This window comes from Mauremys mutica, chromosome 5 (assembly GCF_020497125.1).
Source record: "Mauremys mutica isolate MM-2020 ecotype Southern chromosome 5, ASM2049712v1, whole genome shotgun sequence".
In the NCBI taxonomy this organism is placed as follows: Eukaryota; Metazoa; Chordata; order Testudines; family Geoemydidae; genus Mauremys; species Mauremys mutica.
Window position 1 is genome coordinate 124,801,949 of NC_059076.1, and position 24,570 is coordinate 124,826,518.

The window sequence follows — 24,570 nt, forward strand, 5'->3', positions numbered from 1 at the left end:
AATTATAAGTGTCTATCTGAGATGAGAAAAAACTCTGAATAGCTAAAGCTGGAAGTTTGTAATTTCTCATGTTATTTTTAGTTATTTCATCTGTGTACAAACAGTGGATACATATACATGCTACCCAATGTGCACTACAACACATAGGCAGACTTAGACTGAGTCTGGCAAAATTCAATAATGATGCTCATGGATCATATGTAAGGCTACGATTTAATCATGGGTATTTTTAGTAAAAGTCATGGGCAGGTCATGGGCAAGAAACAAAATATCATGGCCTGTGACCTATCCATGACTTATACCATAAATACTCCTGAATGAATCTTAGGGGGAGGGGCACTGCTATGGGGGGAGACCCGGGGCGGCAGCGGGTGCTCCGGACACCACCGCAGGGGGCGTCCCGGGGGGCCAGTGGCTTCTCCAACTGCCACCGGGGGCGGGGGAAGTTTTGGGGCCAGCTGTTGCTCTTAGCTGCAGCAGGTCCAGTCGCCCCTGGGACCACTGCTCAGGTGGTCCCCAGGGCCAGCTGCACCAGTTGATGTGGCTGACTGCGGGGCTGCCCGAGTAGCTGGCTGCAGAGCCACTCCAGCAGCAGCCGGTGTCGCTGTCCCCAGGGCCATCTGAGCAGCCGGCTCCAGAGCCAGTTGCTTGGGCAGCCCTGCAGTCAGCCACACTGGCCACTGCAGAAGTCATGGAGGTCACAGGAAGTCACAGAATCCAAACTTCCACGACTTCCATGACCAACACGGAGCCCTACTCATATGTACTTTGCAAAACTACTTTTTTTCAGGTTTTTCTTTCCTTTGCAAACTTCTCCAGACCTTCTCATTTCCTCCTTTGCAACTTTTACAATCAGTTGGTCACAATCAATAGTAGAGGAAATATACTATACTTCAAGCATTATTGCCTTTCCTACACCAAGTAGAATAGGATTCCAGTAATGCATTAACTTTTACTTGTCATCCTGTCGTTTCTTCTGTAAAGACTCAGTACACATGGAAATAATTTCCTAGGAAATTGTGATTGCAGAAGGAAATTAATTCATTATTTATTTGTTGAGTACAGGATAATTGCTGTTAGATGGCTTAACTTTTCAATTCCTTGCATTTGTGGTGGTCTGTGAGATACATTTGATGCTTAGCAACCTTGCCTGTTTTACAACAAAGTTTTATTGGTTTGTTTTGTTTCTGTGATATAATATATGTTTCTCCCATCTCCTTTCTAGGAAAAGAAAATGAAATAGTAACTATTTCCCCAAGAACATTGTTTGTTTCAGCTGAAGGATATACATTCTTAGCAGCAGGTAACAATAATAAACAATCATAAGATAATTTCCATTATTATTAACAAAAGTCCTGTGATAACTGCTGCCAGACCTCTTTTGGATGCCACTACATCTTCATTGACCTTGTGAAGAAAAAGCATTGATGTTAAGTGTAGTTATCTTCAAGAGTGGCCCATTCCTCACAAGCAGAGTCTGAATGTCTGTATTATAGGCAGCGCTGGTAGCAATATCGATCTGAAAAGCTGTCTAATACTTTTCAGCATAAGCATCTATAACTTTGCCAAACTTTAATCATTCATGCAGAAAGTTTTCATGCCTTGGGCAAGGTTAATTCTCACTAAAGCTGTCAATCACAGTTAATGCATGCAATTATTGCAAAGCAAATTAACTAGATTTAAAAATTGTCAGTTAATTGCAGTTTTAATCACACTGTTAATAGTAGAATACCAATTTAAATTTATTATTAATATTTTGGATGTTTTTCTATTCATCTCATAGAAGTCCACTCAGTTCTACTTCTTGTTCAGTCAATTGCTAAGACAAACAAGTTTGTTTACATTTACGGGAGATAATGCTGCTCGCTTTTTATTTATAATGTCACTTGAAAGTGAGAACAGGCATTCACATGGCACTGTTGTAGCTGGCAATGGCAAAGTATTTACATGTCAGATATGCTAAACATTTGTATGTCCCTTCCTGCTTCAGCTTGTGGGCTCTAAAGTTTTATATTGTTTTGTGTTAGAGTTTTTTTCACAAAATTATAACCTTTTGTGAAAAAACATGAATTCTATAAAATTCTGTTGCCCAGTAACTGAAAAATATAACAATGGAAAGAAATACGGAAAGGATGTTTAAAAAGTATAATACAGTAATAGAAATGTTGCAAGGGTACTAATGGAGAGTTTTATTTGCTAGATTTTTCCCATATTGAACTAAGAATCCTTGCACACCTATCCTGTGACCCAGAACTTCTGAAACTATTCCAAGAACCTGAAACCACTGATGTGTTTACTACACTGGCTTCTCAATGGTAAGACTACATTTACACCATCTGATGTAAACCAGGCCAGTGGTTTTCAACCTGGGGTCTGCAGACTATGTCTAAGATTTTCAGAGATCCACACCTCCATTTGAAAATTTTTAGGGGTCCACAAATGAAAAATGGTTGAAAACCACAGAACTTTTAGGCCAACAAAATGACAAAAGTACCTTCAACTCTTGTAGTACTGTATATTCATAGTGATATAATGTATTTAGGCACAATACTTATTTTCTTGAAAATTTGATACTTTTTCAAAAGTTTGGGAGCTGACAAGCATACGAAAAGGATTTCAGAATTATGAAAGGGAGTATAAGAGTTCCTCACCCATGTCCTTCAAAGCAATGCAGGGGTTCTATTCATCCCTTTCTCCTCCACAGCTTTCATTACCTCTGGCTAATATATGGATAATCTGTCTCAAGACTCAAATAATACTGACCTAGATGAGCCTGATGACTAGAACTGGTCAAATAACTCACTGCAAGTAACGTGTTATAAATGTTGACAATTTTTCATTGCATAATTATTCACAAATACATTTTAAAAGAATCGGCTCAGCTGTGACCTAAATTAGCTTCATGAAGGATTACAAAACATCCTTTCTCTCTGCCATGTCTCCCGATGATAATATTCACTCCAGTTACACCACAAATATTTTGAAAACCTTAGACATCTGCTTTGGAAAACAAAGTCTACCTGTACAAGAAACAGAGAGGACAGCACTCATGGGATTCTTGTGGCTCCAGTGAGGGCTCATCTGCTTGTTGATACTTAAGTCTCCTGACAGACCCTCTGATACTCAGGAGAAAGAGCAGTGTTTCAATCCTTATTTAAGTAAGTCTTTCTCAGCCCTATTCCTCGTATAATTACTCTTTGTTGATCTCCAGAGAAAGGAGATCGGTAGATAAATTCCAGTGAAGAAAAAATGGTGTATTTCTAGTAACTGCATTATTTCAAGCGTATTACTTATTAATAAGGCTATGTTTTAGTTACGAGTATTTTTAATAAAAGTCATGGACAGGTCACGGGCAGTAAACAAAAAATCATGGCCCGTGACCTGTCCATGACTTGTACTATATACTCCTGACTAAATCTTTGGGGGGGAAGGGTAGCCCAGGAGTGCCACGGATGCTCAGGGGGTGGGGTGGTTGGAGGCGGGCAGCGGCACGTGGCTTGGGACCCCCACTGGTGCTGGGGAGGGGTGGTGGGGCTGGCAGGTTCCCTACCTGGCTCCGCACCTCCTTGGAGGCAGAGGCGAGGCCATGCAGATCTGTGCGCTGCTTCTACCCTGAGTGCTGGCTCCACAGCTCCCATTGGCCAGGAACCACAGTCAATGGGAGCTCAGGGGTGGTACCTGCAGGTGGAGGTAGCGCGCAGAGACCCTTGGCCATGGCTCCGCCTAGGATGTCACCACTTCTAGGAAGCCCCCCCAAGCCCTCCTTTGCTCAGATGGCCCCCGGGCCAGGCGCACTGGTCACTGCAAAAGTCATGGAGGTCACGGAAAGTCACAGAATCCATGACCTCCATGACAAACTCGCAGCTTTACTTATTAGTTTGTATATGGTAGAACCTAGAGACACCAACTGAGATTGACACCCCTGTGCTAGGCACTTTACAACCATGCAATAAGACAGTCCATGCCCCAAAGAGTTTACAGTCTCAATAGACAAGGCAGACAAATGATTGGAGAGAGAGGGTGTAGCGTACAAGCAGAGTGAACAAAGTGATGGTCTGCAAGCCTTATGTAAGTTATACTTTTTTGTTGTTTTTTCTTTTTTTAATTGTTTGTATGGAATTTTGTTGAGAGCAAATTAGCTAAAAAAAAAAAGAGACAAGGAAGGGCATGAAAGGGAGAAGTTAAGGGAAAAGGGAAGCAGGGGCCCATGGAGGACAGGTGGAGCCAGGCTGAGGTACAGAGACTTTGATGGAGAGGGCAGGATAGAGTGGGAGCAAACTGCCAATCAGCAAAGGGGGGAGAGAGGCCATCCATAGTAAAGGGTGTAAAAAACAGTCAGGCACTGATGATGTCAGCAGAGTCCACCAGTCCTAGCTTCTGCTGATTTTCTCTGCTACTGAGTTTCTGCTGTTTCCAAATTTCTGCAGAAACACACTTCCAACCCTCATTCTCCCTTTCTCTGGAGTATTTACCAATGAACTCTGAAGTAGTGGAAAGAAACTGAGGGCAGATGAAGTTGCGGTTTCCCACCTTACGATTCTTGAATCAATGCAGGTGGGGTGCATAGCCCGATGGTACAAGACTCAAGGACACACAGATTCTTCTTCGAGTGATTGCTCCTATGCATTCCAGTTAGGTGTGCGCGCCGTGCGTGCACGGCTCTTCGGAAGATTTTTACCCTAGCGACTCCGGCGGGCCGGCTGGGCGCCCCCTGGAGTGGCGCCGCTATAGCGCAGGATATATACCCCAGCCGGCCCGTCCGCTCCTCAGTTCCTTCTTTCCGCCCGCATAGCCCTCCTCGCTTTCGCGAGAACGGAAAGAGGGAGAGAAATTCTCCTCGTTCCAAGGCCTCTCCCCAGGCTCGGTCTTGGAGGATTTTCCTGAGGCCATGGATCAGCCATCTGCCGTACGCTGTCCACTGTCCCCGCTGGTTCACAAGGTCCTGCTCAAACTCCGCAGGGACAGAGCGCCCCTGATCGGGTTCGCTCCAGTGTAACCTGGGCAGCACTGGCACACCATGTTGCTACACCTCTCGGTAGCAACCCTCTTGGCACAGACCCCATGACGCGGAATCACGACAACCTTCACCACCCGGTCTTGTAATCCCTGCACCTCACAGCAGGACTCCTGCGTGGCTAAACCGATCCGAGTTACGTTGTTCGGCCTCGGTTCTACGGGATTCTCCGGGGTGGTAGAAAATTCGTCCATTCGATTAAAGTATCTGGCCGAGTGGAAGCGTTTCTCATGCTGCTCCGAAACGCGCAATGTTTCTCCCGCCGAGATCCCGCTCCGTTCCATCTGGTTCCTCAGGGCTTGGAGCGTTTATGCACCCCCCCCCCCCAAGTGGGGCCCCGCCATAAACCTGGCTCTTCAATCTGGTTCTACCCAGTTTTATGACTGCCCTATTCGAGCCAATGTCAACATGCTCATTGATATAACTGTCCTGCAAGGCAGTTTCCTGTAGTCTTTCCTGCGGCCACACGAGTCTCCGAGCTTCAGACTCTCACAATAGGCCCAAGGGATACTGTGTTCCTCAAGGACAAGGGCAGTTATTACCACGTCCGACCTGCCTCCCCAAGGAGGTGTCAGCCTTTTATATCCACCAGGATATCTTCCTTCCGGTCTTGTTTCCGAAGCCACTCTCTGTGCAAGGAGAGCAACGGTTGCCCTCCTTCGACATCTGCAGGGCGTCCGCAATCTATATCTAGCGGACAGAGCCCTCTCGTAACGCCCCCACAACCTTCATCGTACCGGCATACCGGACGAAGGGCATACCTGTCTCCTCCTAGAGGATTTCATCTTCAATGACGTTGTGCATCTGCACCTCTTCTGTTTCGGCCCATGTGCCATAGAGCCACCTTGCTGCACATTCCGCCAGGGCTCACGCTTCTCAGCTGCCTTCCTGGCTCGCATTCCCTTTCGGGGGATGTGTTGTACACCTACCTGGTCCTCGGTCCACACCTTTGCCTCATTGGTCCGGGAGTCCAGAGCTGTTGCAGCCTCTGGCTTAGCGGTTGCGTTCTGCAACATCTAACTCCGACCCCACCGCCTACGTAAGGCTTGGGAATCACCTAACTGGAATGCATAGGAGCAATCACTCGAAGAAGAAAAGACGGTTACTCACCGTAGTAACTGTTGTTCTTCGAGATGTGTTGCTCCTATCCATTCCAGACCCGCCCTCCTTCCCCACTGTCGGAGTAGCCGGCAAGAAGGAACTGAGGAGCGGACGGGCCGGCTGGGGTATATATCCTGCGCTATAGCGGCGCCACTCCAGGGGGCGCCCAGCCGGCCCGCCGGAGTTGCTAGGGTAAAAATCTTCCGAAGAGCCGTGCACGCGCGGCGCGCACACCTAACTGGAATGGATAGGAGCAACACATCTCGAAGAACAACAGTTACTACGGTGAGTAACCGTCTTTCCCCAGGACTGTAGCTCTAGAAAGACAATAGATGATAAGAGCACACTTATTAGAAAATAATTGTTAGATCTGATTTTGAGCATCTGCTGATATAATTAAGTCTGACATATTATCATGTCATTACAACCTCTTGATGGTATTAAATCCTTATTTCATTTTGGAGGTATATTGTAAATATGTGCATGAATATGAATCAAATTTTGTCTCAATTCTAGGCAGGGCTCCAGACATGTTATTCTAGTCAGTAATCTCATAGCTCTTGGCAGCTGCCAACCTTGTATAGTTGCTACCCAGGAACTTCAACTTCAATGAAACGTTACAGTCAAATTTTTTTATCAGATATGAGTGTGATGATGAGTCTACAAAACTATTACATAATGATTCTTCAAGCAATGGCTACCTTCTCTTTTCAACTTCAAGAAAACTTTGTTTGGAAGCAACTTTATAATATACATATTATTATAATCATTATTAATTACAGAAATACCCAGTGACTTTAACCAGGATCGGGTATCTAGTGTACTAGATTCTGTATGAGCACACAGACTTTCTGTAAAAGCAGCAAAGAATCCTGTGGCACCTTATAGACCAACAGACGTTTTGCAGCATGAGCTTTCGTGGGTGAATGCCCACTTCGTCGGATGCAAGAGTGGAAATTTCCAGGGGCAGGTAAATATAAGCAAGCAAGAAGCAAGCTAGAGATAACGAGGTTAGATCAATCAGGGAGGATGAGGCCCTGTTCTAGCAGTTGAGGTGTGAAAACCCAGGGAGGAGAAACTGGTTCTGTAGTTGGCTAGCCATTCACAGTCTTTGTTTAATCCTAAACTGATGGTGTCAAATTTGCAAATGAACTGAAGCTCAGCAGTTTCTCTTAGAAGTCTGGTCCTAAAGTTTTTTTGCTGGAGGATGGCCACCTTAAGATCTGCTATTGTGTGGCCAGGGAGGTTGAAGTGTTCTCCTACAGGTTTTTGTATATTGCCATTCCTAATATCTGATTTGTGTCCATTTATCCTTTTCCTTAGAGACTGTCCAGTTTGGCCGATGTACATATCAGAAGGGCATTGCTGGCATATGATGGCATATATTACATTGGTGGATGTGCAGGTGAATGAACCGGTGATGGTGTGGCTGATCTGGTTAGGTCCTGTGATGGTGTTGCTGGTGTAGATATGTGGGCAGAGTTGGCATCGACGTTTGTTGCATGGATTGGTTCCTGAGCTAGAGTTACTATGGTGCGGTGTGCAGTTACTGGTGAGAATATGCTTCAGGTTGTCTGTGGGCGAGGACTGGCCTGCCACCCAAGGCCTGTGAAAGTGTGGGATCATTGTCCAGGATGGGTTGTAGATCCCTGATGATGCGTTGGAGGGGCTTTAGCTGGGGACTGTATGTGATGGCCAGTGGAGTCCTGTTGGTTTCTTTCTTGGGTTTGTCTTGCAGTAGGAGGCTTCTGGGTACACGTCTGGCTCTGTTGATCTGTTTCCTTATTTCCTCGTGCGGGTACTGTAGTTTTGAGACCTTCTGTAGTTTCCTCTCCTTGTTCCTGGTTAAGAAGTCTTCTATTAAAAACAAGAACTTTTAGAATATTTTGTCATTCCTAATTCTTATTCAGCTCTCGTAGTCAGAATCCTTAATTTGTGACATATGTTTAGCTGCTGTGGAAACTATTGTGATATTGCAAAGAGACTTATGGTTTCAGATGGGTTATAAGCTGTATGGATCCAAGCTAACTTTTAGGGACATATTTTAAAATTCATGCCCTACATTCTGCCTGCAAAACACTGAGTATATGAATGTGTGCAAATATTTCCATACACAGGGGTATATTTTGTGGTGGTTCTATGTAAATACGTGGCAAACAAAACATAACAATCTAAAAAACAATGAACAAAATAGCAAAGACAAAAACACTTTAGCAAAAACACTGAGTACACTGTGTTTAAACATAGCCAATACAAACACTGGTAAAACAAAAACATCTAGTAGATAAAACCATTTCTCCAATTATTAAAACCTAACAAAGGTTAGAAGATACGTTTGCTTATTGCATATTAAGTGCAGTAGTTGCAGAAATAAGCAAATAAATAGTTTTTATATAAAAATAAAATTAATTAAAATGTAAAGAGCTCGTAGAAAGAAGTTGAGTGCAGGTTATATGAAATGAGCTAGTTGTGATTTGTAGTTACACAATCAAAGACAATAACCACTGTTTTGCCCTTTGATGGCTTTAAAGCAATGATTAACTGCTAACACTACCCACATGAGAAAGCATCATGATCTAACTAGAAAGAGAGACCTGCACCAGAGCCAGGAACTCCTCCTATATTTCCATTCTTGCTCTGCCACTGATTCTGTTTGGTCCTGGAAATCACTTGATATAAATATTTTCTCTGATTTCCCTCAGTAAAATAGGAATCATAATACTTAGCTCACAGCAGTGTTATGAGAGTTAATTCATGTTTATACAGTGTTTTACCTTTTTAAAGTGCTATATGGGTGCTGAATTTTATAATGATGTATGTCAACGTATCACAATCATCTTAAAAAAATGAATGTATTTGAATTTTCCCTTTAAAATGATTGTGATTCAAACAGAATAATTTCAATGCTAATAAATTAAGACTTAATTATAGACTCATAGACTTTAAGGTCAGAAGGGACCATTATGATAATCTAGTCTGACCTCCTGCACAATGCAGGCCACAGAATCTCACCCACCCACTCCTGTAACAAACCTCTGACCTATGTCTGAGTTATTGAAGTCCTCAAATTGTGGTTTGAAGACCTCAAGCTGCAGAGAATCCTCCAGCAAGTGACTCGTGCCCCATGCCGCACAGGAAGGCGAAAAGCCTCCAGGGCCTCTGCCAATCTGCCCGGAAGGAAAATTCCTTCCCGACCCCAAATATGGCGATCAGTTAAACCCTGATCATTATAGATCCTGTGGGCTTTACTTGTCCATGAGAGGCAAGGGAGGAGGCACACTCATCCTCCCTGCTTCCCCCACAGGCCCACTGCAGCTCCCCAGCAGTGTGCCTGAAAAGCTCGTGTCAATTTCGCTTTTGATGTCTGAAAGTGAAATTGATGAGATCCTTCCAAACAGGCAGGGAGGAGCCCAATTTTCAAAGGTTTATAACTTTCAAGGCCAGAAGGGACCATTGTGATCATATCTGACCTGTATAAAATTTCCCCAGTACAACTCGTGTTCAAACTAGACCATATCTTTTTATTTTAAAAAAATTCCAATCTTGATTTTAAAATTGCCAGCAATATTCTGGATGGAAAATGAAATTTTTTTGGCAAAATTGAAATTTACCTACATCAAATTTTGATTTTACGAAAAGGGCATTTTCTGTTGAAAGTGGAAAATTCCCAGATAGCCCTTTTATCTCTAACACAGACAACCAAAAATACATTTCCCTAGTGCAGGGGTTCTCAAACTGGGGGTCGGGAGGTTATTACATGGCGGGTCAGGAGCTGCCAGCCTCCACCCCAAACCCCACTTTGCCTCCAGCATTTATAATGGTGTTAAATATATTAAAAAGTGTTTTTAATTTATAAGGGGGGTCACACTCAGAGGCTTGCTATGTGAAAGGGGTCACCAGTACAGTAGTTTGAGAACCACTGCCCTAGTGCACCACTTATCATCAAATACATCATCAAGTTCAAGAGTTTGGTCCTAATCTTCAAAATTCTTTATATAATTGGGCCAAGCAACCTGCAAGATTACCTCGTTCTTCATAATCATGATCCCCCATGACAGTTTCATTCCTCTGGAAGACTAGAACTGTCACCACAAGACTGAGACTCAGGAGAGGGAAGCTTTTTTGGCAGCTGTCCAAGCAGTGTGGCATTTACTGTCACAAGAGATCCAAATGACGACCAACTCAGAGTAAAATATAAATCTGACATCTCTGACCTAGCCATCCCACAATAAATGAATAATAAGCAATATTGTTTAAAAATTCCACTGAGAGAAGGAAAGAGAGTATGACTTAAATCTGTGAGACACTCAGATACTAAGGTAAAGTGCTGTATCATTCCTAGCTAGACAGAGGGATTAATAATTTATGAATTCTCTGTCAAAGATAGACTGGGATTAAAGAATAAATGAAGTTAAAAGTCAGTGAGTCCTTTTGGTGTCCTGTGCAAAGTTTTCTTTTTACTGGCTCCATTGTGGCTATAGATCTCTGATATAAAATGGAGCTTTGTTATGCTTCTCAGCTGGTGAGCAGTTCACTACCACAGGATGTGCTAGTCCTGGTCTTGCCATATCTATTCATGAAAGCACTTAAGCACACACTTAACTTTAAGCATGTGCTTAAGTGCTTCTCAGAGGTGGGCCATTAGTACATGGATGATATGTTCCTCTGAGTCAAACCAGTGGAATTCACCTTTCTGCTTTGGTTATTTCCTTTTAACTTGTCCAGAACTAGTGAACAAAGTTCCTTCTGCTGCTTCTTTCTCTGGTGTCTGACTAGGTTTCCCATAGTTCTTTCAAGAATTGCCCATATAGATTTGTGAGAAATGAACTAATAATAACAAACTTCAAAGGCAGTGTGTTTGAGCATAACAGGTTAAATAATGATTGAAGCCCTGCTCTGCTAAATTGGACATCAGGCTAGAGGCCAAGTCAGTAACGTTGCATAAATGTGTGAATTGAGCTTCGGGTATCAGCCTTAGGTATTTTGTTATGCAGCAGAAATGCTGCTTTTGGACCTCATGCTTAAGACATTCATGTGCAGAAACCAGCAAGGTCATAACAGGTTTGAATCCACTTAGACAATCTCTACTCAGACTTGTTTACGTATACCACAAACACCCTAAGAGTTTTATGAAAAACTTTTGTCCTGTCTAAATAGTAACTAAGAGACCTTTTAACATATACCCTGTATAACCTAGCCTCACCTGTAAATCATAAGGTTTAGAGAGAAACTCTACTAAACAGTAGTTTTACAGATGGATTAAGGTGAAACTCCAACACTACCTTAAGTCAGAAATTTAGGATGAGGATGCAGAGCCACCTTATACTTATGGAACACTGTGTAGAAAGGCTTAGATATCAGAACTTGGATTACAGTTACTATCCTTGCTGATTGAGCCACTAGGAATGCTATCTTAATGTGTGAAACCAGGGAAATTCCTTTAATCACAATACCATCCTTCCTGAAAAAAATGGTGACATATGCCTAGGAATCTCAGTAAATATTACTTTTACAGGGCCTTCTTCAACTTATACAAGCTATTTGAGTATAACAGCAATTCCTGAAGCTCCTTAAACAAACCTGTATACAGTGTAGTATAACTGCAAAAATAAATCTTCTATTACCTGAAATACATATTTCCACTTCAGACCCTGGTGTCAGAAAGATAATTATCTCTGTAGGTAAGCATTTTCAGGAAGTGACTAAAGATCTAGTCATGTCCCCATATACATGCTGTTCCATATGAAGTTTGTTGATCTACTCTAAAGAAATCCCTAAGAATCTGTAGCCTCAGAAGCACCTCCCTACAACTAAAGAAGATACATTGTTGGAGAAGTATGGTGTTTACTGGTCAAGTTCAAGTACTTACTTCCAAGTTCACTTTCATTTCAGAGTTTTAGCATCTGAATCTGGGAGCAAAGAGAAAGTTTTGGGAGTGCAATAAATTATTTCCTATATTCTACAGATTAAAAATAGGATGAGAATACAAAATTTAACCATTTCTATTATAAATCACTTAGTACTGTATCATGAAGATAGAAGGACATTTTAATGAAATTCCAGACCTATATGTGGTATGTATTGAAAGAGAATTACCTGAATGATGTAGCTAACTGCCAGCAATCTATATTAAAATAGATTCTCCCCACTAAATAGTGTATAATTTAACCTACACACATTATGATAACAATCTCTCTCCTTATGTACAATGATGCATTTGTCCTTCACTGCTGTTTATCTTTGATGCTACAAAAACAATGCTATAAAATATTAAGACTGAAAGTGTAATGACTTAACCAGATTCTGGATAGGACTGATAAGGCTTTTCTAACACAGACTAAGGTCAGGATTCAGTCCTTTAGTGTAATTGATGTGACTGGCTTCTCCTGTCTCAAAAACTAACAATAACAAGAAAATTGGTGTATGATTCTGAAGGGTGAAATTAAAGTTGTTTATAAAAATGAAAGAAGACATCATTTTGTGGTAGTATAACACTCTCAAGACTTGGGGTAGTCCAGGACTGAGAGAACTCTGAAGGGATTGACAGTGGCCCAACTTCTGCTGTTTCACTTTATGGTTTAAGTTTTATAAAAACCAAACCCACATGAAACCCCTTCAATTTAGCCCTTTCCCCAAATCTATTTCTTACCTTATAGGCCCTGAGCCATCTTACCCATCAGTGGAGCAAGGAATGGGAAAGTTATAGATTTCCTGCTTTCTGGGTAATGAGGCTTCCTGCACCATGTCTCTTCAGGTAGAGCCACTGCTCACTTAATCCACTGGGTCTTCAGAGAGGTCAGGAAAAGGTCTGTCCCCTTCAAAGGCATCCAGAAAGAAGGGGACACACCATTTCCCTGTATGCCACTGCTAGATTAAGCAGAGGAAACAGGTGCCCCATAATTAGGATAGTGCATGTATGCTATGGAATCCAAGTGGATCTATAAAACTCCTCTTTAAAATTAGTTATTTTGAAGAGTGTTTCTTTACATCTTGTCACAGGATGAGCTTGGTTGGCCCCTTAAGAGGACCAAGTTCACATCACTTCTGTGGACATAGCCTCTGCCAAAACCAGAGGAATTTGAGGACTTGGCAATCACGGGAACTGTAGGCTGCCAACAGAGCATGTTGAGTATAAAAGGCTTGCTTTTCTCTGTCTGAGGGAGGTCAGGGCAATGGTCAGACACTCAGTGAATCTCTCTGGCAAGGAGGAGACAAGAGACAAGTGTGCTGATGCTGTTGAAAGGAAAGGGCTTAAGGAAGAAGCCTGCAAAAGTAGCCTGGAGAGGAGCTGAAGAAAGATCTATTGAAGAACCTTTCATAAAGGGGAGAAAACTCTTGAAAAAGGGATGAGATGTTCACCCAGACCCTGATGAGTGGACTGTAATGCAGAGATGTAATGTCTTCTCCTTTTGGACTGCTATAATGTACTCAGGAAGAGGCGGAATTTTGTTTCAGCTGAAGGCTAAACCACCCAACCCACAGGGTAAATTCAGGCATTGGCCATATCTGATAATGGGAAGATTTCCATTTACTCTAGCAAAAGCTACAATGAGACACAGGGACTGTATACCTTCTCCCTGCTTGTTGGTAGTGGTTCAGGCTACTTCCTGATCCTCCAGAAAAGCCAGTGGATTGTGGGGGGCAGAAGTTCTACCTAATGCAGCCCAAAAAATATATTATGGAAAAGGAATTGCCTTGCACTTCCTGAAGACCTCTGGAAAGCCAGCAGTGGCAAGCAGAAGGGACACAGAAATGAGGGAGAAGCTGTGAAGCGGGGGTAGAGGGATATGAAAGGTTAGGGTGTCAGGGCTCTTCAAGTATGGAGCTAGGCTCATTGTATCTATATTTAGCTAGATTTTGGCCAACCCTTATTTCAGGCGAATTAAGGGTTTTTCAGGACCTTTTGCATAATCCTAGTTTCCCTGATTTCTCTATATAAATTTACAGTAGCTCATATTAATGGCAGTCCTTTTAGGCTGATTTCAACCTACTGTTACTTGTAAGTACAAACATCAGTCACAAGGTGAAAAAAATTAAGACTAGTCCTAATTCTAATGCTTAAAAATTGGAAGCTAAATTTTAACAACAGTAGCTAATAAAATAGGAATGGAATATATAAATTTTACAAAGGAAAAATTGCTTTTACATACAGGAAAATGTTTGATAATAGCTACAAAGCCAACGAGGATTGTTTGTGCTTACCTACATTTTTTTAATAAATATATTACCAACAGACTCTGACAGTGTCTCACATTACTCAGGAGATGTTGTTTGGGCTTCTGTTCAGGTAGTCTAGGAATCAAGCAGTCATAGTTTTCTTCACTGTCTTATGGATGAGACATATCAGCCTAGGGCTCCATCTTTGACAGGCTTTTCAGGCAGTCACAAACTATTCCATGTGCTGCTTGTACATAAATTAGAGCACTCTGTTTCCTGAATGTGGTTCCCCAACTTCTCATTGGCTCAGTGTTGAGCTCCAAACTACATTTATTCTAATATAGGTTTTAATAATTTGCTCATTACCATTGTATCTGAGCACCGGCTTCCAGTAGTGCATTAAGCAATGTGATTACACTTCTGTCACATGTTGCTTGCTCTCTCATCCTCTTCTCAGAGAGAGAAGAGTGGAGTGTCTTATTTTAGTAGATTTTTGTTTTGGCTTTTTTTGTTAAATATACCTGTTGCTACAGGTTTATGTTAGATAAGTGAAGGTCAAAGAATTGCTCTTCGCACTGGGAGCAGAAAGTGGTGAGGTTTGTGTGATAGTCCCTTAGTTCTTGGGGGAGTTGATTCCACAGTCTCAGACCTCCCCAGGAGAAGGTTCTGTTCCCACACAGGTGAGCTTTATCTTATTGTTGAGAGTTCCATTACAGCAGCAAAGCAAAGTTGTCAACCACAGTATTTATCCCAGAGTTCTAAATGGTCTTTTGGTATCCTGGGCGCCGGCCATGTGGAGCCCTGAAGATAAGGACTCAAACCTGATTTGAAATTCTATGGGAAGCCAATGTAGAGAGCAGAGGACAGGGGTGGTATGCTCACAGTAGCCTGTGTGACTGAGGAGACCTGCTGCAGTATTAGTTAGAGTTTCCTAAATGCTGAAGATTTGATGTGCAGTTACATTATGCTCCTGTAATCCAGTCAAGAGGTGATGAAGGCATGAATAACTCAGGCCAGGTTTTCATGTCAGGATGAGACAGCGTCTCTTAACCAACTGGAGAGGGTAGACAACATTACTCATGGACACTGCCATGTGAGAGCTCAGCATCAGTGAGGAATCTAAGACTACTTCTAGAGTATGGACTGAATTGACCAATTGTGGATGTGAACATTGTCAAAGGACACTGCACTATGGCTGCAAACTCCTCAAACTACTTTCCTCTGCCCACCAGCACCACTTCTGTTTTCCTCGAGTTCAGCTTCAGCCAGATGTTCTTTATCCATGAAAGACAAGTTTGACACTGGTTGGCTAGGACTGAAGTATCCAGGGTGGGTTTCTTCAGTGTTGGTCAAGCTATTACATGTTTGAAGGAGGAAGGGAAGATTCCTTTTCTGAATGAGGCATTGGTTATTTCAGTCAGGAGTGGCACCAGCTGTTCATGACTCTCTTTCACTTGTCAGGATGAGTTCCTTCATTTCCAAAAGGTGGAAAGAACCCATATATCTGTTTTCTTGGAGCTTCAGTGAAGTTATCTTTCCACTGGACATAAATAGGGCTTGAAATCTAAACCTCACAGCAGTAAAACAACATGCCAGTACATATCACTTCCCTGCCCCTGTGTACATTGCAATATTGTAGAGGTTTCTAGGATTTCCCTTTGAAGAAATAGGACAGAAGGTGTCTTATGCATCATATATGTAACCTACAGACCCATAGAGGGCACAGCTTTTACAAATTGGCTGGCCAGGCCTGATGTTATGTATTTTTTAACCCAAGAATGATTTCTACTTGCCCATTGTCTCTGTTGTTCTATAAGCTAAGTTTAATTTCTGGTCTAGTTTCTATAGCAAAATATCTTTAATTCTAGATCTTGTGTTATTTCTATTTTGTTTACATCAGGCTCTTCCATTCAGCACTGCTGTTAATGAAAAGAGAAATGGGGTACAGGTGAGGTGCTGCTCAAATATGCTACTTGAGGGGTGCAGCTCATGGTTCTTAGAAGAGGTGGTTTGAAAACTGCTGTGACTATCTTTTAGTAGGATTTCATGCATGGTCCAGATTCCTCTCCCATTTTGTTACCAGCAACATTGATTGGGCAAGCCCTTCAGTGTTTAGACAGAGATTAAAGACAAATTGCTCTTGTTATTTGTGCAGAGGACTAGAATGGTGGCTGGAACAAGCAATTGAAAAATACAGTTTAATTATGATGCAATTTATTATTTATTCACTTATGATCCCACAGGGGCAAGAATGAGTGGGGAGACGTAATGAGCCTAGGACAGATGGAGTGAGAGGTTAGGAAATAAGATGGCCGTATTTCACATGGGTGTATGGATGAGGAGTTCTGAGGACAGTACAATCAGGGACAAGGAATTTTTAGTAGCCAATAGAAGAGGAGCGGACTCAGCAGACATTTTGTGATTGACCACGAGTGTAGTCAATAGTATACGACATCTTTGCTCAATGATGGACCCTGATCAGAGACCTATTCACTTCACAGGTGAACAGCAAATATGCGACATACTGCTCCAGTGGAGCCCTTGGCCACAGCTCCCAGGGCGACGCCCTCTTATTCCCCTGGTTGGACCAACTCAGCTATGCCTTTCCTCCACTACTGCTCTTACCTTGAGTACTACACAAGATTCAATGAGACAGAGCCTTGATAATTCTGATTTCCCCTCCTCCGCTGGCCCAGACAATTCGGATTCCCCAATCTTCTCTGCATGTTATCCTGTCCACCAATTCCTATCCCCATCCATCCAGATTTGTTGATCTAATGCAAAGGCGAGATCAGACATCCCAATCCACCCTGAACTACACCTCAGAGAGTGGTATTTGGATAGGCATCTGCCTTAGAATGAATGTGCTCTTCAGAAGTTCAGAACATCCTTTATAGTAGCAGAAAAGACTCCACCAGACATTACCAGGCCAAGTGGTGATGTTTTTCATCATGGGCTCAGCAAAAACATGCTTCGCCAGAATCAGCAGGGATTCCCCCTCCTACTCAATTATGTTTTGATGCTGAAGTCCTGGGGTCTCACCCACAGCTGTTTGAAAGTACACCTGGCAGCAATCCATGCATTCCAGCCTCCCACGGAAGGTTTCTCTGTCTTTACACATCCAGTGACTGCTAGGTTCATCAGAACGTATAGCACATCAGTGGGACTTGAATCTTGTTCTTTCTGTGCTAATGAAGTCTCCCTTTGAAGCCTTAGCATCATTCTCTATGTCCCTCCTTCCATGAAAGTTGTCTTCCTCATTGCTATCGCTTCCATGAGACGAGTGGGCGAACTTGGGGCCATGATGGCTGACCCGCTGTTCACGGTTTTCCACAGAGATAGTCTCACTATGATTTCACCCAAAATTTTAATCAACAGTGGTTTTTCAATTTCACATCAATGAACCTGTTCACCCACCATTTTTCTTCTTGAAGCCACATACATCTGCAGAGGAACATTGACTCTATTTCCTCAATGTTTGATGAGATCTGGCCTTCTATCTGCAGAGAACGAAACCAACCAGAAAGTCTCCTAGCTATTTATCACAATAGCAGAGAGACTCGAGGGACAGGCCATCTCCACCCAGAGAATCTCTAAATGGATTTTGGGGTGTATTAAACTCTGCAACCAACTACTAGGTCTATTTCCCCACCCACCTGACCAAAGAAAAACATAACCTAATTATGTTTGCAGAATATTTAAGGGCAGATACTACCACCCTTACTCATGTGGAATAGTTCCTTACTCCAAAATTAGCTTAATTGATATCAATAGGTTTTCTTGTGAACTACAGTACTACACACTGTGAACAATAATGCTAGGTTCTCTGGCTCTTAATAATTAGATATTTTGATTATATAATTGTGGGCTAGATTTTGGCAGAGTCCTGCAGTTGTAACAGTGCAGAACTGTGTGGCTCCAAAAGAAGGCCCAGAAGCATTCTTCTCTCTCAAATACAATCCTATGAAATTTTTCCAGAAGGTTTTATTCAGAATGTTCCATAACAGAAACTTTAATTCTTGTGGGGAATACCTATAGCCTATTGTAATAATGAAAAATGCTTACATAGTTACTGCAGTTATTAATGAAGACATGGGTATGTTTTCAGAAGTGAAGCTCTAGAAGAATAGAATGGAAGATTTCATATTCTGAGAGTTAATGTTGTGCCTGATCCAAGCAGGCCTGATCTTAAGTAATCAAATTTCTCAGAAAAACAATTGTTCAGTCTGTTATCCTCAAGTATCTGAGGGGTAGCCGTGTTAGTCTGGATCTGTAAAAGCAGCAAAGAATCCTGTGGCACCTTATAGACTAACAGACGTTTTGCAGCATGAGCTTTCGTGGGTGAATACCCACTTCGTCGGATGCAAGTAGTGGAAATATCCAGGGGCAGGTGTGTGTGTATGTGTGTGTATGTGTGTGTATATATATATATATATATATATATATATATAAGCAAGAAGCAAGCTAGAGATAACGAGGTTTCCACTACTTGCATCCGACGAAGTGGGTATTCACCTACGAAAGCTCATGCTGCAAAACGTCTGTTAGTCTATAAGGTGCCACAGGATTCTCTGTTATCCTCATTATTGTTCCTTAGATTCTGGGAGGTAGAATACTTCCTGGAGCTCCCCAGCTCACAGGGAGTGCAATACCCTTAAGAAGTGCAACATACTTTCCTACACACACAGCTGGAGGGGCGAGATGAAGCCATGATACCACCTATACTTTGCTCCTCTGCACCTATTGCAGCACAATGCAGCAATAGGAGAATAATAAAAAGCAGCCCCTGTGTATTCCTCTGGACTACAATTCTATTTTTGCTTTCTCCCTACTCCTGTTATACAGTCACTTATCGGGTAGGCAGAATCTGGCCCTATTTGAAGGTGCTTCTTCTTAAATCTGTTGTGTTCATGTCCTCAGCTAATAATTCTGGTGTAGGAGTTTATTTAAACCAGTATATGATTTGTAATCATGTGCATAAATTGGAAGCATCTCAGGCTGGTTGTCGAAATAACTGTAATGATAACAGATTGAATCATTGTTCTGGGTAAGTGTGATTATTTAAGACGGTGCATGCTTGGATCAGGCACAAAGCACTCAGAGTATCAGATCCTGCATTCCTTTATTCTGTAATTTCTTAATTAGTAGTTACAGTAACTGTTGGAATTTTTATATTAGTGCAATAAGCTATATGTACTCTTGACAAGAATGAAAGTTTCTGCTATGGAACATTTTGAAATCTCTCAGCTACAAGCCTAAAGGGATTAGTGGGACTATTGCAAATATATTATGTTTAATAGTTTTTGAAATAGTTATTTCACCTTCGAAATGCTTACTTTTCAGATGAGGCGACTTTGGCACCAAAATGTGCTCTGTTTCTTTCTTTCTTTTCTTTTAATCTATAATATACTGTAGTCATTACCACTTATCTTGGAAAATCCAATATGACAATTGCAGATCTAACAGATTTTTCTACATATATATTATCACAAATACGGTGTGAGAATAGAACATGGATATAGGTACTGTACAAAGACTGGATTCTCACATCATTCTGAAGTGCTCAAAAGTTGTGATCGTAGAATTTTGAAATCATGTTACTGAAATCTTATAATAGACATACAATGTCTGTGATTAATTGTATTTTTAAGAAACACATTTAAGGCTGTTTTCAAGATCCTACTCATGGTATTTAAGGTACTTAATTAAATTGTTAATGTGTTGTATACAGTGTACACAATAAAACTATAAATTACAAGACGGTGAGGTAAAGCATAATGATCTTTTGATGGAAGAGATCTGGAATTTGCACATTAATGAGTTATAACCCCAAAATTCACAATGACTTTTGATTTGCATACTTATAATATATCTAACATACCCATTTATTATTACTTGTTGGCTTGCTTCAGGGAGTGAAATAATATTTTTCTAGTAGCAAAATGGCCTTTCATCAATACACGTATGACATATTTGCAAAAGACAGAAATAAGCAGTCTCTTGGCTTTGAGGATGAACTGTCAATGTTCTCATATGTCCTAATGAGTGATTTATTATTACGAAGTTTATCAGACATAAAAACACCTGCTCTATACTGTTTTACGTACTCTAAAAAGATGAGATCTCTTGTTAGTAGTTTTTGTGAAGTAGAGGCATTAAAACACTCAAGCATGGATGGTCTCACTCTATTCAGTCAGCTGTAGCAGTTAGGAATGAATTCTCTTCCGATCCTGATAAATTGCACAATTAGTTAGGGACATTATGGTTAGAGATGAGCCTGAACCAAAACTGTGAGTTCAGATTAGAGGTCATTGCTCACACATCTCTTTTTATTGGACAGAATCTGAACACCATTAAATTTGGGAAGGTTCTAATCTAGATTTTGAACCCCCAACTCCAGGAGTGTTCAGATCCTAGATTTTTAGTTCAGATTCATATAGAAATATAAGGTTTAGATCTTGGGTTCTGGTTCAACCACATCTTTAATTACTGCATGAGTTTTTCAATGAGTTTTTCTCCAATATTTTCACTGGATATTGTGTCCCAAAAGTAACTGGTAAATATTAAAATATATTCTTTCTTTGACCTTCTCAGAATCAGAGTTTTAAAGATATTTTTAAGCCCTAATGATTTCAAAACATCCAAGGCTGTTGAGCTGGAATATTTTAACAGCTTTGCTTTTGCAGCAAAGCAATTTCTATCTATTTTAAAAACTCCCTTGCAAGAGGCGGTAGTTGATATTAATGAAATGTAACAGTTGTCTTGCTTTGCATTCTGATAGACTGTCTGGATAGCAGCTTACAGCAATTTCACCATGTTGCTCACAATTCCCTTGAAGATGTGCAGCTGTGACATTTGTTTAGACTAGCAGATAAGGCACAGAGAAAAAGTCTTTGAGAAGAATACTTGCTTCTGTTTTTAGATGAGTTAAACAATAGCATGAGTGAAACCATTTTTTCTAAACCAGAAGTTTAACAAGATAACTTAATTTGATGTCAGGACCAGAGGATTATTGTTATTGTACAATACTTAGTTTCCTATAATTGATCTAAAACAGCTGAAAAAGAAGCTATAATTTTAATAATTTTCTCCATTATGCATGCAATAAAATAAGTGGGCTTTGTGATAAAATAGGACAATTCCATCCCAACAGTCCTTTGTCCCAGCATCAGTGAATGACTCTACTAATTCCACAGACATATATAAAAGAGGCCATCTTACTATATTCTTGTTCAATTGCTTCTTTTGCTTTAAGAAAATAGCATGTGTTGTATGGGAACAGAACATAGTTTGACATGCTGACGTGACTGTAGTTCATTTTATTTCATTATTCTTAGTTAATCCTTTTTTCTTCACCTTTTAATGCTAAGGTCAAGCTGTATCTTGCTAAAATTGAGAATGAATAGGTCTGGCTGGGCACATATTATTGGTCCATGTCTTTTTGAAAATGGTCTGAAGTATTAAAGTACAGCTGGACACAATTTATAAAGAGCTGCATCTCAGGACTGCACACATCAAATTGAGATTTACATTCTTGGATTTTTTTGGTAAATGGAAGCTGATGAGCTAATGGGTGTATGCTGTATACTAACACTCTGAATTAAGTGGAGTAGATGACAAATAAATTAAATACAACATGTAGAAAACACAGGTGTAGCATGTATAATTTCTAATCTTAAGAGCTAGAAAGCCTTTACTGCTTGATCTGGGAGGAATGGAATGCTTCTCAGTCATCTCTTCACATAGGTAGATGAACTACTCTGCTGCTGGAGTTCTGACTCCAAACCCAATCCCTTTCAAGAACATCCCATCCCAAACACTCCAGTTTTCCTTCTGCCTCTAGTTCAACATAATGTGGGCTTCTTTGGTGTCTCATTCCCAAAATAGGAAGCAGGGAGATGTATTAGGCCATCCATCTGAGGCAGGGTTGTTCTTTCATTCCTGCTTTCAGCCTCTACCATGCTCTGGGTTTGGAGATTCAGTCAAGATCTTCCATGTCCATGGCACAGGCAGCCTCCTTTGTCTCTGTGGGAAGGCCTCTGCAGAGTTTTGATTTGATATAGCCCTTTCCAGAGTTGCTGTATTATCTCCCAGAATGGCTTCTATTCCTCCTTCAATGGCTGAAGCCTCCACAGCAAAGCTAGTTAATTAGGTGTGGAAGGCAAAGAAAATGGTCCAGTAGTGTTGGTCTGTTTACAGTGTCAGAGATGCAATCTCTGAGAGATGCTGCCTCATCCAGTTCATGGAACCACTCTTTGGTCTTTGACATGATGTTTCACTATTCTTTCAGGTCCGTTGCTCACCACCAGTGTTCACACTGGGACCTGAGCTGGTGTTTCCCACTTCCTTTCACTCTGTATTCGCAGCCACAAAGAGTGAGACTGAATAATTCCCCAATTAGTTAATTCATCTAAGGACTTGGAAAGAGATCTTGCCTACTCAGATCAGTTGGCAGACCTGAGACAGCTACAGTGGTGAGAAGACAGCCACATTCCCACTTCTGCAGCAGTGAAGAGGGGGAGACAAGAGCATTCTCAAGTTTCTCAGTTAATGTCAGAGAACCTAAAGTTCTTAACCGGAAAAAGTCCAGAACTCTCGACCTCTCAACAGAGGTGTCTGAGTGCTTGTTTGTCCCAAGGTGGAGAATAACTATTTCCCAATGCACCCTGATCTCCTAGATGTCAAATGTCCTTGGGTTTAGCTTGGTGGTGAAAATCTCATTCTCAAGGTGGTTCACAAGTTTTACTGACTCCCCAAGGAATGCTTCGGTAATTTATACTGGCAATAGACATAATTTAGGACATAGCCTTGGATCTAGTCTCCTTGTCTGCATCTCTTTTGACCCGCAATTTGCTAAGAAGAGAGCTGGGCAGTACAGGAAGCTGCCACGGAGTAGGGTGACCAGGTAGCAACTGTGAAAAAATGGGACAGGGGGTTGGGGGTTATATGTGCCTATATAAGAAAAAGTCCCAAAAACCAGGACTGTCCCTTTAAAAACGGGACATCTGGTCATGCTACCAAGGAGGAGATGAAGCTGTTGTGAAATATTGAAAGCTAGACTTGATGCCCATTTTAGAGATGATTTAAGAATAAAGAAATCAATCCTGATACAATACAGGCCAAGGAAAACATTTTAACCCTCTGCCTAAAGCAGATGGGTTAGGACAGACAGGTGACTGGCACATGGGTGAAGATCAGGAATAGTTAAGTGAGTGTACAGGAAGGAAGTTTGTAGATAGATGGCAGGCTGGACTGGGAAGAAGAAAGGAGGTAGATTGAGGGAGGAGATACAGAACCACCTATACTACAGAAAGGATTACAAGAAGCTGGGAGCACTGCAGGCTTTTGATCAGAAAATCTGTATTTGATACATCACTGTAGCAGAAGGTTGAATAAAAGGGCTAAATTAAATTGAATCCAAATTTAAATTGTTTCCTAGGGAGACTATGGTTATACTGGAATACGTGCAACCTTGGTTCCTTTATCTCCCAGCTACCATGTTTAAATTGTCTAATAGAAGACATTTTTCATCTGTGCTACATTAGTATCTTGCTTTACCCATGAAAATGTATATCGACTTTCAGAAAACTAACTTTTTGGCATGAAACTTACACTAGCAGCAGGATGGACTAGATGATGATGTAACATTTTTTCCATCTTTATCGTCTGTCATTCTAAGGTATATAGTGGCTCATATATTCTACCCACTGTAAATGTAATCCTATCTACATCATTTAAGAAATAAATTTATAGTATTTGTCTTATGCAATCAACATAACAGTATCCACGTAAAACTGGAAGTATTTCTAAGCCTTACAGCTGTCACCAATTATTTAGAATTCCAGCCAAAACAGAATCTCATGTGCCAACATTCCAGACATACACATACAATATGAACAACTTTAACCCAGATTAAACAGCAACAGCTGTTTAAAAACCCCACACATGTAGTATACATATCACTCTTATGAAATAACAGAAATATACTTGTAGAGAACTGATAAGCAGTCATTACAGTCATACGTACATTGGTGCTAGAGTAGTTCAGAGCAATGCTCTGAGTCTGACAATTTATAAAGCCTCCAGTCAAGTGACATCATATGCAAGCAGGAAGGAGGGCGGAATAGCATGTGGTTGCGACACAGTGCTTTTATTAGTGATAATCTAGAAGTAATGTGAAGAGTCAGCACTAGATCTGGGTGTGATGAGACCTCCAATAAAAACACCCTTCTGAAATAATGACTGTGTTCTTTTCAGTTTTAAAAATGTATTAATGCTGAGAGCCTAATGCTGTGTCT

At 41.2% G+C, this 24,570-nt stretch overlaps 1 protein-coding gene across 3 annotated transcripts in view; it reads left to right on the forward strand.

Annotated features, from left to right (window-relative positions):
* Positions 1-24,570, forward strand: part of POLN (DNA polymerase nu) — a 258,875-nt gene that overhangs the window by 146,763 nt on the left and 87,542 nt on the right. For all 3 annotated transcript variants that reach the window (XM_045017374.1, XM_045017372.1, XM_045017373.1), the window contains 2 exons: positions 1,226-1,303; positions 2,201-2,315. In XM_045017374.1, the coding sequence (XP_044873309.1) occupies positions 1,226-1,303; positions 2,201-2,315 (193 nt within the window). The remainder of the gene's footprint in view (positions 1-1,225; positions 1,304-2,200; positions 2,316-24,570) is intronic.